The sequence below is a fragment of the Sardina pilchardus genome, chromosome 23 (assembly GCF_963854185.1).
Source record: "Sardina pilchardus chromosome 23, fSarPil1.1, whole genome shotgun sequence".
Taxonomy (NCBI): Eukaryota; Metazoa; Chordata; class Actinopteri; order Clupeiformes; family Clupeidae; genus Sardina; species Sardina pilchardus.
The window spans coordinates 21,825,330-21,840,329 of record NC_085016.1 but is presented as its reverse complement, the minus strand read 5'-3'; the positions used below and the strand labels follow the sequence as shown (position 1 = coordinate 21,840,329).

Genomic DNA, 15,000 nt, shown 5'->3' with positions numbered 1-15,000 from the left:
CATTGGAGTCAGTGGCAAATGTGTTATTGATTGTCAATTGGCCATTGATCAATTGGCGTTTCGTTATAAAGAAAACAAAAAAACATGGCAGGTGCACACCTCTGGGCTGCAAATAACAAATAAATGAACAAGCAAATGAACAAAATATCATTCTGCCACTGCTGTTCTCTGATAGATCCAAGCCCTCACCAAACAAATAAAGCCTGATGCAGTTCAATGATCTGATAAAAATGACTATTAAACACCATCTTGTCATCAGATACTCGCTGTCGTTTTGTTTCATTTCTGAGTCAATTATGCCAGCAAAGTGCTTTCATCATCCTTAGAAGAGGTATTCGGATGTCAGCGATGATGCAATTAACCTCCAAATGCAAGCCAATGATACAAGGGGGATGGTTGAATGTCATCGTGACTCCACTTGCTTCCTAGCTATCATATTCTTTTTCAATCTTGATCAGGTGCTCACTCTTCCCAACCAGAAGCTGGCTAAAAATGCATTACTCATAAAACAACAACTACTTTTCCAAGAGAACTTTTCCAAGGACACTGAAGATAACTGGCCACATCCCATCATAATCACAAACATATATCATTTATGATATCATATCGCTTGCATTGCGTATCACAATGCACATTCATAGGCCAGACTTGATGTTTCTCTCATCTGGTGGAGATCAGCTGATCTCTCTGGGTCTCACACACTCTGTTACTTAGCCGTGACCAAACACATGTAGTCTTTCCTCTCCTCTATTGCCCATCATGCCAACCATAGACATAGAAACGTAGACACCGCACTGGGCTCCAGAACATACGTCAATAGCGCCGCCCTTGTGGTGGGGGCAACAATCAAATCACTGGAGATCAATGGAGAAACAGGTGTCTGATTGCTGGCCAGTGTTGCCTGTAGACAGTAAGGTGTTGCCCTCACCAATATGGCAGCCGCATTGATGTACGCCACCAACAGAACTCAACGGACAATGTGGTATCTAGGTTTCTAATATCTATGATGCCAACTCCTTCACAAAATCTTCCTTCACTCTCTCAGTCATCCTCCTCTATCTTTTTCTTCATCTCTACCTCCTCAACCCTTTTCTCTCTGATCAGTCAAGTTCTTCTTTTAAAACAAAGACAGAAAGAAGGATGGAAAGAAAGAAAGAAAGAAAGGAAGAGAGAAAGAAAGAAAGAAAGAAAGAGAGAAAGAAAGAAAGTAAAATAAAATTCCGAAGTCGTTCTACCAAAGCAACCGATTGGTGTGGGTGATGGATCTGCACTACTACCGATGAGAGATGGGCAATCTTTCTCATTCATTATGGTGATTCATTCTGCAAAGAAGCCCGATGCTCGAACCCAAATGGAATGGGAGAAAACAAACAAACAAAACAAACAAATAACCAATAAATGCAAACAAATTGAAGAACAGCGGCCTCTGTTCTAGACAGGAAGAGGGTGGTGGGGGGTTTTGGGGGGGAGGGGCACAGGCAGAGAGAGAGAGAGAGGGGGCAATGGGCAATCGTTCCAAACAAAAACAGAAAACAAACAAACTGAAAAAATAAAGAAATAAATAAAAAAGGCTTAACAAAACCAAGGAGGTTTGATAATCTGTAGATGGGATTGGCAGTCTCCATGGTTAGTGTTATATATACGGATAATAAAGTGGGCTTACAGGGGTCTCGTCACTGTGACCCGTGATTGCGTCTCTGACAAAGCTGCAATAACAGGTTACACACACACACACGCACACACACAGAGAGGAGATACACACTTCACAAACATGGAAAACATCACAGAGGTGGAAACATCATACAGGAGAGAACATCTGTTTGATTTTCGTTGTTGTTTTTTCTTTTGTTTTACTTACTGTCATATAGTTGTTTTCATGCATTTAAGGTCAAACCAGCAGATGCAAGCCTCACTCACTGCATTATAAAGCAATAATACTACCCAAGTAACTAAGATGCGCGCACACACACACACACACACACACACACACACACACACACACTATTCTATATACATTTACATGAACAGACACACATACTGTATTCTAAAACCATACACAGTACATTAACCCATACACAGTGCACAAGTACACACACACACAAACACACACACACACACACACACACACACACACACACACACACACATACACACACTGAGTGTGCCATTCTACAAGCTAGACAGTAATTGTTAGATGAACATTTCTGCTGTATCATCTTGTGTATCAGTGCACCATTACAAAAGCCCAAAATACTGTAATAGTGGACACAATGATATCAGGTTGAATTACAAGAAGGCCTATGCAAAACCCTCATACTGTAATAGAATTAGACTACTGTGGAAAACTTGTTCTATTTGTGTATTTGTCACACAGCACCACAATAAATTTAGGCTCAGCATTGCTGGGGGTTTGTGGGTGGGTGATGGCTGATGTCTGGCTAGGACAGTCTGTGGTGTTGAACTTTATGAGCAGTATGCAATTAGCGCTCCAGCTAAGCTGGGGTGCCACGGAGGCTGCTACCGTGTCATTATATTAGGCAATGTGCAATTAGGTCTGAGGACGTTTGCTTCAGATCTAGGATTGGGTGAAATGATCAGGCTGCGGTCTGAATTCGTGGTGATAGAAAAATGTATCCGCAGCACATAGGCATACGTAAAATATTCACATGCACAGACACGCACGCACACACAGTACGTACACACACACACACACACACACACACACATACACACACACACACACACAAACCACATCTCTTTGCCTGTCTCTGTTTTTCCCTGTCTCATATGCAAGGGCATGGATGCTGAATTTAACACGTCTCTTCAACCAGACCACTCATACTGTAGACACGCTGAGCTGAGTGTGTCTGTGCTCAGTCATCTGTGTAACACAGACATTAGCTGTTAGCTTGTGTTGACCTAATGAGATCACCTTGTGCATGGCACTGGGTCTGCAGTGGTTCCCCCAGGCCTCTCTCTCTCCTTACACACACACACACACTCCCAGGGGAACACAAAGAGCGACACAAACATTCGCACACACACACACACACACACACACACACACACACACACACACACACACACACACACACACACACACACACACACACACACACACACACACATACACACACACACCTAAAGATCGCTGCATGCACCACCCACCCACCTACCCACCCCCACACTCTCCTTCCCCTTTGAAGCAGCAGTCTGCACCTCACTGTCAGCATGATGCAATGGCAGCGTGACTCAGCTAAACTGCAGTCTGCCTTGCCTCTCAGACAAAGAGGGGAGACGCAACAAGGCCCACGCACACATACACCCACACACCCATATACAGACACACACACATACACACACACGCACAAACGCACGCACGCACACACACACACACACACACACACAAACAGCCACCGCCCTAATGCTCTAACATGTCCAAAATAAAAACAGCAATAGGAAGCTTGCATCTGTGTTGACAACAAATTAAAACCTATATGAAACATTGAGGAAACGTTAGAAGAAGAGCACTAAAAACAGATACTGTAGGAAGAGAGAAAACAAAAAGAGAGAAAAAAAGAAAGAAAGTGCACGTACCTCTTTGCTTCCCTCGACGTCCGAGGAGTCGCTGCTGAAGTCCTCCGTGTTCAGGTTCTCGAAGTCGGACTCGCCGACCGCGATGGGCACAGTGACGGTCAGACTCGGGTTGTGGATGAACGACGTGTAGTCGCCCTCCTCCATCCCATAACCACCCCGCCCGTCCACCCCGTTGCCCGTGGTGACGTGGCCACCACCGCCGCCGCCTCCGCTCTCCGTCTTCAAGAAGTCCTTGGTGAGTTCCCCGCCCGCTCCGACACCGACGCCCACGCTGACCACCAGGCTGGTGTGATTGATCAGGCAGTTCTCCTTGTCCACGTCGCTGTGGAGGTCGTCCAGGGGCTTCTCCTCATCCAGCGCCCCCGGCTTGCCCCCCGCGCTCAGGCACAGGCTCTGCAGGAACTGCCGCATGGCCGCCTTGATGAAGGCGATGCCGCTGTGGATGCGGCCCACGGCGATCTGCAGGTTGTTCATCTCGCTGTCGTCGTCCGTCGCCGCCAGGTTGTCGGCGCTGAACGAGCTCAGCAGCAAGGCCAGAAAGAGGTTTAGAACCTACGGGACCACGAACGGATCAGAACCAGGTGGAACAAAAACAGAAGCAAACGTATCAGGACCAGATCAGAGACAGATCAGAATCACCTGAGAAAGGGCACCGATCATGATCACACTTCAACCATATCAGGTACAAACAAATAAACAAACCAATAACAAACAAATAAAGCAGAACAAATATTTTCTACAGACAACAGAAGCTCAGCAGAGCCAGACCAGAGAGCCCCATTAAATCCCTCCATGTAAGCATAAAAGGTTCACCATCACAATCAGTGAGGACATAATTTAGTTTCAGAACAAAGGACACATTGCCTCCATCAAAGTGCCTTTGTCTGCACCATCACCTTAATGGAGGTTATGTGCCTTCATAATGAAACCAGCTTTAGAATGGAGCCATTTGAAGGGTTAGTCAGGAAAAAAATAAATGAACTCAGAACACAGCAAATTATTTTTTTTGTTTTGTTTTTGTTTTTTTTTGTCTTTTGGGGATAAACAGAATCTATCACCACAGCCCTCATACGCTAAAAAAAGGATTTAAAATGCTTTTGTAGCTTTTTGGCTTTAGTTAGCGATATAAGAGTGATTGATATGGCATGTGTGGGAGAGAGATGGATTAGGATCAGGAAAACACTTCAGGAAAACACTTCGGAAACAGATAGTGGAGGGCCAAATCAAAACAACCGAATCCTACCACCAGGTTCCCGATGACCATGACCAGCATGAAGACAATGATGCACATGGTCTGGCCGGCCACCTCCATGCAGTCCCACATGGTCTCGATCCACTCGCCGCACAGCACGCGGAACACGATGAGGAAGGAGTGGAAGAAGTCGTTCATGTGCCAGCGGGGCAGCTCGCAGTCGGACGAGATCTTGCACACGCAGTCGCGGTAGCTCTTGCCAAACAGCTGCATGCCAACCACGGCGAAGATGAAGACGATGATGGCCAGGACAAGGGTCAAGTTGCCCAGGGCACCCACCGAGTTGCCGATGATCTTGATGAGCATGTTGAGGGTGGGCCAGGACTTGGCCAGCTTAAATACCCTTAGCTAGGGTGGAGGTGGATGAGAAGACAAATTATACATTGTTTACATGTTTAATCCTAAAACTAATCAGTCTTTATCACTGATTCTTTAGAGGCCTGTAAATTCTACACGTGTCTATATCATGTTTGTCAACAAGTCATGTAGTCAGAGTAAACGCATTGGTTGAAGAACTGATAAGAAAAATGAAATCGATAGAACTAAAATCTAAAGGGCCGTTCACACCAAGAATGATAACTATAACGATAACTATTAATAAATATTGCTCTCGTTAATATGAATGACAACGTTCACACATAAACTATAACGATAACAACATGAAGAACGATTATATATATTCTAGCCATCACATTCATTAACACGAGGAGAGAATTTTCTTATCGTTCTTAAGGCTTTTATTGTTATGGCTATAGTTATCATTATCTTTCTTGGTGCGAATGCTGCTTAAGGCTCTCTTACCAATCTGAAGGACCGTAAAACAGAAAGACCCTCCACATTAGCCAGACCCAACTCCATCAAGCTCAGGCTGACGATGATGCCATCAAAGATGTTCCAGCCTTCCTGGAAATAGTAGTAGGGGTCGAGAGCGATGACCTTGAAGCACATCTCAGCTGTGAAGATGCCAGTGAACACCTGAACAAACAGAACACATGCGTTCCATTGGTTTGTTTTTTGAGGACTGGAATTCCAGCTAATCCTTCATCATTCCCATGATAGTTTTGCCCTCTATTATAGGGTGACCAGGAGTCCCCAGTTTCAGATGACAGTCCTCGGTTTTGGTTGTCTCCGGGAAAATACAGAAAAACTACCTACTGTATGTCCCCGTTTTTTGTAGATTACACTTGTATGTACAGTATTTCAATCAGATAGATAGTCAAATTGAGAATGTCCCCGGTTTTGATCTCGGACATCTGGTCACCTTAACTACTGTATGGCACTCTTCCATTGACTTGTATTATATTTAATATAGCACCACACGTGGTACAGAGTGGCACTTACTAAAGAGACAGCCCAGCACTAGCTAATTTTAGTGAAACCGGGCATGTCTGGTCACCTGCTAGCTACAGTGGATGCATGGTGCGTTAAAGGCAACTCCAATCCAACTAATAGCCCCTTTAAGGATCCCAAAGGTATTGTGCATGTCCAGCCTACCAGGTTTCCCACGGAGAGGACATCGTTGAACTCCTTGGTCATGGGATAGTGCTCCATGGCCATGAAGAGTGTGTTGAGCACAATGCAGATAGTGATAGCCAGGTCCACAAACGGGTCCATCACCACCATGTTGACCACCTCCTTGATCTTCAGCCACCCCTGGCAGCAGTCCCAGATCAAGAAGGTGTTGGCAAACTTGTACCAGCAAGGGGGGCACTTCTGACGAGACTCTTCCAGTTCTGAAGAGCATTGACAAAACATGGCCTCCAAAATCAATTAGTGATGAGTAGATACGGGTGAATCCAAGTAGGTGACGCCAACCCAAGTATATAAGATATTTTATATTTATTTTCAAAAATGTTATATTCAATTGTTGCTTTCATTTTAGGTAACTATACTGTACAAGTAAACATATTGCTACATCTGGTGAATTATTATCAGCAATGTCAGAATAAACTTCAGCTCAAATACAAGAGCTTTATCCTAAAGACTTGACAGATTTGTCATCACTAGATTCTAGATTCCAGGTACATGTGTGCAGGTGTAGAAGCCTCTTCCTACCCTCCATGGTGTTGGTGAGAATGCTGGCCACGCTCATAGCCCTCTGCCTGGCCACAGTGTCGTCCAGAGAGAGTTGGTGAGAGCCGGACCGCTTCTTCCTCACATCCGACTCAGTGGTGGTGCCCTGCAGACAGAGAGAGATGGAGAGAGATGAGGGGAAGGGATAGACGTGAGAGATGGTTGGAGAAAGAGAACAAAATGGTGAAAGGATAGATAGAAGGAGATGCATGAAGAGAGATGGAGGAGGCGTGAGGGTAGGAAGGAATAGACAGTAAGGGATGGATAGAGAGATAGAGAAGTATGATAGTGTGAAGAGATGAGAGGTATAGTGAGAGGAAGATAGAAGGAGTGATGACAGAGGAAAACAGGATGTGTGTGTGTGAGTGTGTGGGTATACAGTATGTGTGCGTGGGCCTTGTTGCGTCTCCCCTCTTTGTCTGAGAGGCAAGGCAGACTGCAGTTTAGCTGAGTCACGCTGCCATTGCATCATGCTGACAGTGAGGTGCAGACTGCTGCTTCAAAGGGGAAGGAGAGTGTGGAGGCGGGCAGGTGGGTGGTGTGCATGCAGTGATCTCTAGGTGTGTGTGTGTGTGTGTGTGTGTGTGTGTGTGTGTATCTGTTTGTGTGTGTGTCTGTGTGTGTGTGTGTTCTTGTGTGTGTGTGTGTTCTACGCTCACCTCCGGAAGCAACCTGCCGACGGGCGAGGTTGGCACGGACGTGCCCCCGACCAGCGACACCACGCCGTTGCAGTCGACGGTGCAGTGCATCTTCCCGTTGGCAGGCAGGCGGATGCGCGGTGCCCCCAGGCTGCGCTGGCTGACGTTGGAGCCTCGGCGGTCGGCGGGGCGCCGCGGGACGAAGAGCGACCCGCGCCGGCTCTCGCTGTCCTCGAACGTGCTGTGCTCGTCGTCGGCGAAGTCGTTCTCCGAGCCAAAGTCGCGCGCCCGGCCCCGGAAGCTGAAGAGGCTCGCTCGGCTCGTCCGGCGCGGGGAAAAGAGGGAGGCGCGCGAGATGCTCAGGAGAGACTGAGAGACGGAGAGAGAGAGAGAGAGAGGGAGGGAGAGATAGAGATGAGAGTGATGGAGAGAAGAAGAGAAATGGAGACACGGAGGAACAGGAACGTAAAGAGTGAAGGAGAGTAGTCAGTGAAGTAGTCGGTGGGCAGATGAAAGAAATCTGAATCAAAACACTGCCGCACTTCTCCCAAACTCGTAGGAGAGTTCAGTCATCAAAGGCTTAAATTCATGTGGCCTCATGACTATCTATTGTAGCACTTAGTCGAAAAATGCTTCTCCACACCTCTTTGTGGGGACAGGTCCGTTGGATAAGGTAAAGGTTACCAGTGACACTTTATAGAGAAAATATAAGGACAGTGTGCCGGATTTTCTCTATAAACTACTGTATCTATTGTTACCCTAGAAATCCAGAGTTCTTGCCAGAGGACAATTTGCATTGTGTCTGCAAGATACTCTGGCAAAGAGCAATGATGCTTTAACCCTCTCTGATAGGACCCTTTTTGGAAAAAGCGGGGAACATAGGACCCTTTTTAAAATGTCCAAAAAAAAGGGTCCTATGTTCCCTGGTCCCATACAAAGTGGGTAACATAGGACCCTTTTTACAGTAAAATGTCCAAAAAAAGGGTCCTATGTTCCCTAGTCCCATTCAAAGTGGGGAACATAGGACCCAGGGTACATAGGTAGTAATGAAGGATCTTTGGTCCTATGTTTCCCGTTATGTATTGCAACTGGGGAACATAGGACCCTTTTGGAGAAAACCGGGGAAGATAGAACCCAGGGAACATAGGGATGACCCCTCAGACACTACCCCCCAGAGTAGCTCAGGTGGTTCCCCCTCACCTGGTTGGGTGTCGAGCACTTCTTATCGTAGGAGAGCCGGTTGGCGTCGATGGAGAAGCGGAAGGAGGATTTGATACTGTCCTCCGACGCCGACTTGTGGAACTTCTCGGCGTCCATCTTCTCGGCCTCTTCCTCCTCCTCCTCCTCCTCCTCTTCCTCCTCCTGCTCCTCGCGCTGCCTCCGCTTCTTGCGGCGGTTGCGACGCTCCTTGGCGCTCTTGGAGCTGAGGCGCGAGCCGCCGCCCGACGAGCTCTCCTCCGACGGGGGCCGCCGGCAGCCGCAGCTGGCGCTGTAGTCGCCACTCTCGCCCGTGGTCGCCGCCGCCGCAAGCTGCCCGTCCGTCAAGTCCGCCAGCCAATCAGCATCGCACAGCAAAGACACGGAGGGGGAGAGAGGGAGGGAAGAGGGTTGGTGAGCGCGGTCGTCAGGGGTAACCAGTCTTAGGGTCACACGTGCATACACACACACATAGGGCCTACACTCACACACACATTTTCAATTCTTCGTAGTTACGAGGACAATCTGTCCTGAGATCTTTAATTACAGTGCATGAAAATGCACTGTACTGTTCTTCCAAGGCTTCTTCTTCTTCTTATTATTCCGCTGATCAAATTCATTTTTTCTATTCAGCTTGAACCGTTTAACTTAGAAACTTCATTCAAACGTCGCAACGTAGGTCTTAAATAGGGGAAGGCTGCTAAGTATTTTTCAACTTTGTAACTTTTATACTTTTTAAACTATAAATTAAAAACTATTACAAATTTCCCCATAGACTTAACATTGGCCTCTATGACATCACAATCGGATCATTAAGCAATTAGAATCTTATGCCAGGTGGCCAGCCCCACCTGCAGCAGCCCTCTCTCTCTCAGGCTTTAAGCATACAATCTCTCTGTGAAGACTACATATCCTGTTAACTGTTTCCTCTTTCCACAACTGTTTCAAAATAAAAGTCCTCACTGCAATAATACACTATTAAATCATTTAACCATTGAAACTACTCAACTATTTAACTGTTCAACCATTCCAACTGTCAGTTATCATCAACTATGCCTCCAGTCAACTACATGAGACCTCCATGCACCTAGCAACCAACATAGCAACCATCAAAATTAAGCGTTTATGACCGTTTCCATAGCAACCAACATGATTTTACTACAGTGACTTCTTTATTCCTGATAGTGGCAGCCATGGATACCCCATCAACAAATGTTTCAAAATAAAAGTCCTCAGTACCAAGTTAGCTAGTTAGCATGGTTAGCATAGTTAACATTGTTAGCATAGTTAGCATTTTTAACATAACTGCTAAAAATGATTAGCTAAGTTAGCTAATCAACGTGGTTAGCATTGTTAGCATAGTTAGCATTGTTAGCATAGTTAACATTTTTAGCATTACTGCTAGAAATCATTAGCCAAGTAAACCAATCAACCTGGTTATCATTGTTAGCATAGTTAACATTTTAGAATACCTTTTAGAAATCATTAGTTAAGTTAGAACAGGAATGTTTAAGCTTTAAAATGTCTACCTAAACACTATCAACTCTCTTTAAACTATGCAACCACCATGTTTACCCTAGCTATACCTTAGTAGCCATATCTACATTATCTATCTATATTTTTTTTTGCATTTTCATGCACTGGTAATTCCTTGGAATTGCATTTCTAGTTGAGGATCTAATGTCTTTAACCCAAAAGTAGAGGAATATAATCATTATACATTTCAGCTAATTACGCTTAATGGCATAGTGGTTTGTATTGCTTTGGACATTTTTACAAGTGGAACCAACTAAGGAAGTATTATAAACATAAAAACAATAAAGATGAAAAAATAAATAGAAAAAAAAATGTCCTGTACAATTTTAACAGATCAAGGCCAGCATGTCTCTAATCTGGCTCTGTTGGTTTAGTGGCTTTGGGTGTTTTTGTTACCACTGTTGCGTAGCTGGTATGTGTTTGGGTTTCAGTTCCAGCATGAATTTTGTGGTTTTGAGACGTTGACACAGATGCATGGCTGCCCTGGATCAGTTGACTGCAGAGTGGTGGAGTGTGAGCAGTGTTGCTTTTCTGATGGGGTGTCTGTCATTGTGATCTAATGCAGTCAGTTTGCAATCTTTTACTGTAATCCATTTCTAAGGGTTTTTTTTTGTTTGATCTTAGCTTTCTTTCAGCTTTCTTCAGTTAGCCTAAGTTATAATTAGCTTTTAAGCAGTTGACTTTTTTGAACAATGCAATGCATTGCTATGGAGACAGCAGATGCTAGTGTAGCAGTTACTGTAAGCCCTACACACACGGCCTGTGATGCAACGGCAATTTATGGCAGATGACTGGCAAAATGGAACAGAATCTACTAAGGTGAACACACACCGCAAGTGGAACGACAGGGCAAACCGCTGCCGTCACATCGTTCTAATTGGACCCTTTCTATTTTTCAGGGCAGTTTTATACGTCATATTATAAAACAGCTTTCTGGTCAGTGTATCTGCACTGAATTGATGGGTGATCACATAACAGAATTTGACCGTCACGTCACATCGCCAGCCGTGTGCTGTGTGCCTTCAGGCTACAGTTACACCAGAAAATCATCTCAATCTTATTATTTCCGTATTATATATTCTTTGCTGAAATATACTGTATCAAATGTTTTTTTTACTCTTTCTTTTTAACCTTTATCTCTTTTTCCCCATATTACTCTCACTCTCAGTCTTTATGTTTTACATGTATGTGCTGTGTTAATCTATACAGGAAAATATACACTACATTCCTCTTTTAATCTTTCTCTGTTCTCTTTCTCTATATATTCATCTCCCTAATTCTCTCTCTCTCTCTCTCTCTCACTCTCACTCTGGTCTCACTCACTCTCATTTCAGTGTTTACCCTGAGCGAGAACACACTTTCTGCCTCGTTATTTGTTTCCACGGCAACGGCGAGCTCGGAGCTTTCCTTTAGCACCAAGTGCAGGGATGGACGGATGAAAAGGAGGACAGGAGAAGAGAGGAGAGGAGAAAAAAGAGAACTGCAGTAGATTGGAGGAAAAGGCAAAAAGGAAATGATGGCGGAGAGCTACATGGGGTAATATGAGAGTGAGGGAGGGACAGGAAAAGAAGACAAAAAGAATGAGTCTAGAAGAGGAGATGAAGGTACAATAGAACAGGGTGTGGCTTGGTCATGCAGGACTTGTTGAACTAAGCTGTGTGTGTGTGTGTGTGTGTGTGTGTGTGTGTGTGTGTGTGTGTGTGTGTGTGGTGTGTGTGTGTGTGTGAGAGAGAGTGTGAGAGTTGTGTGTGGTGTGGTGTGTGTGTGTGTGTGTGTGTGTGTGTGTGTGTGTGTGTGTGTGTGTGTGTGTGTGTGTGTGATGTGGTGTGTGTGTGTGTGTGTGTGTGTGTGTGTGTGTGCACGCATGCATGCATAATAAGCACGCGTTTTGGTGTAAATATCTATGCAAAGACATGCAGTACATGCACATGTACCACCTACTCCACAGCCAGGAGATCACATCTCTCCTAAAGCAGAATAACATCAACTGTACTGACCTTTAGAAATCACATCACAACCATTTACCAAGCAAACTCCCATAGTCAACAGTCACTCTGTTATACAACTCTGAAGAAAGTGTACATTATTCCTTCACCTCAGCTGCTGACCTTACTATTATTATCATACAGTTATGCAATCTTGAATTTTATTATACGGCTCTTCACAATGCAAGTAGAACGCTCCATTGACTTGAATGGGATTTCCCAAAGTTCATTAAATCTGTATAATGACCGTGGCAAAGTGTGTAATGACCACTGTCAATGGCAACAGGGTTTGTGCTTTTAATTTACGTCTTTCATATCAATCCGCAACAAATCCGTTCGCTGGTTGCAATGGGATTTCATTGAAGGTGAAACTCAGCTGGTAAGTACGTTGCCAGGCAACACCTACAATAACTGTCAACTGATGTGTGGCGAACTATTTATTTTGTTGGCGGAAGCCAGGAAATGGTAGCCAAGTCATTGCTAAAGACACATTGAGTTAAGTTTCTTTTCTCGTTTTGTATGTATAGAACCACCATGACTATAATACGTAAGGTATAATGTGTAGAACGCCGGTCATTATCGGAAAATAAGTCCTTTCAGGATGAAGCAAAACCCCTCTGCTGCACGTCTGGTTTCTAATCATCCTGTCGGGACTTATTTTCCGATAATGACCGGAATGTTCTATACATTATCCCTTACGTATTATGTATATGAGTCTATTGCAGGTGTGCGTCCACTTTATTTGTGGGTATGTACACTACAGTATGTGACTGTGTGTATACATGTTTGCTTATGTGTGGGTGTGTGCGTGTGTGTGTGTATATGTGTGTCTGTGTGTCTGTGTGTGTGTGTGTGTGTATGCGTGTGTGTGTGTGTGTGTGTGTTTGTGTGTGTATGTTTGTCTGTGTGTGCGTGTGTGCGTCTGTGTGCGTGCGTGCGTGCATGCGTGTGTGTGTCTGTGTGTGTGTGTGTGTGCGTGTGTGTGTGTGTTTGTGTGCGCACACACACCTGCGCCTCCTCCTGCTGTCTCTTGAGCTGCTCCAGCATGGCCTGGAACTCCTCCTCCTTCTGCTGCGCCTCCTCGATGGTGGCCTGGTTCTGCTCGTCGTAGGCCATGGCCACCACAGCCAGGATCAGGTTGACCAGGTAGAACGAGCCCAGGAAGATCACCAGCACGAAGAAGATCATGTAGGGCTTCCCCGCCACACGGAGGGTCTGGACACACACACACACACACACACACACACGTGCACAGACCACAGGCACAGACACACACACACAGACACACACACACACACACACACACACACACACACACACACACACACACGTGCACAGACACACAGACACAGACACACACACACACACACACACACATTTCGAAGGGAAAAGTTCATTTGAATTGAATTGAATTGAAATATGCTGAATGGAACTAATAATGGAATTGAACTAAACAGAGGTAAGACAGGTGCAACCAGTCTACAGTGACTAGACCACGGAGCCAATCAAGCTGTATGTGGAGCTCAGCTCTAGAAACTTCTAGACAATCTAGACCCGGAAGGAACATCTAGACTGCCATTATGGATGCAGTATCATTACAGTGGGGCTACTCAGATACAGTGCCATCTGAGTTGGGCACCGCATTCTATAATAGAAGCTTCTAGAAGCTGACCTGCTGATAGAGGTTCTCCCAGTAGTCCTGCGTCATGAGGCGGAAGAGAGACAGGAAGGCCCAGCTGAAGGTGTCGAAGCTGGTGTAGCCGTAGTTCGGGTTCCGACCCGCCTTGATGCACGAAAAGCCCTCTGGGCACTGCCTGCAGGACAGCCAATCAGAGCCAAGAAAAGATTCAAACAGCCAATCAGAGACAACATGACAGTGGTAACTCTCTAATCAGAATCTGAGGGTGCCTCTCATTTGGGCTTTTATACATCCTCCCTCGCTCCTCGGGCCTCAATCCTCACTGATCGACATAAAGAATGATGGGGCGAAAACAATGGGATAGTCTATCCAGTGTTAGTTATAGATCAGTGGGAACGCCCCCTCGAGGATCGAGCATTGAGGATCGAGGAGGCATGTTGAGAAGCACCTACAGATTAAGCAAAGATCCTTAAGGCGGAGCAAGATACTTCGTTGTAGTTCATGTCTATGGGTGCAAAATGGGGATCACTTCCTCTGCATAAAGAGGCATGCCATTGATGTATTCATGGGTTTCATCAGGTCCCTTTCCACAGGTGTATAAAATCAAGCACCCGATCACCAATGCAATTGCTATCAGTTGCTTGATGATGTTCCAAAATAATCTTGCTGCTCTTTCAAGCCTTCTACATTTATTAATTCTAATATGGAAAATAACACACTCAAAGCATGTACACTTTCAAAGAATTTAATAAAAAAATATCAATGGAGAAATGGAAATATGTCACTGCTCTCATTAAGTTACCCCAGCTGATCTGATCGTCGTTAGCACAAATCAGGATTTGGTTCAGCTGGCTGGCTAATGTGTTGTCAAGGTAGAGCGTGCGTAGCAACCGGCCAACATCAGGAGAATAAACCAGAGGGGCACACCTGATAGAAAGTCTCCAGACTGGAATGCTAAAAAATGCTAAAAATGTACCTGAAGTGGTCAGAAGGGGTTGAGGTTCATGAATCCGTGCCCAAAATTCACATTCCTAACTCTATAGAAGCAAGATATTAGCATACATGAAATTCTGATCTATGCCC

The 15,000-nt window shown here is 45.2% G+C and overlaps 1 protein-coding gene across 1 annotated transcript in view; it reads right to left on the bottom strand.

The window, feature by feature from the left end:
• scn1lab (sodium channel, voltage-gated, type I like, alpha b) overlaps positions 1 to 15,000 on the bottom strand; it is a 37,694-nt gene that overhangs the window by 14,570 nt on the left and 8,124 nt on the right. The window contains exons 8-16 of the mRNA XM_062527452.1: positions 13,951 to 14,092; positions 13,287 to 13,493; positions 8,761 to 9,090; positions 7,582 to 7,929; positions 6,905 to 7,028; positions 6,344 to 6,582; positions 5,651 to 5,824; positions 4,841 to 5,197; positions 3,598 to 4,149 (exon numbers count right to left, since the gene is read on the bottom strand). Coding sequence (XP_062383436.1) covers positions 3,598 to 4,149; positions 4,841 to 5,197; positions 5,651 to 5,824; positions 6,344 to 6,582; positions 6,905 to 7,028; positions 7,582 to 7,929; positions 8,761 to 9,090; positions 13,287 to 13,493; positions 13,951 to 14,092 — 2,473 coding nt within the window. The remainder of the gene's footprint in view (positions 1 to 3,597; positions 4,150 to 4,840; positions 5,198 to 5,650; positions 5,825 to 6,343; positions 6,583 to 6,904; positions 7,029 to 7,581; positions 7,930 to 8,760; positions 9,091 to 13,286; positions 13,494 to 13,950; positions 14,093 to 15,000) is intronic.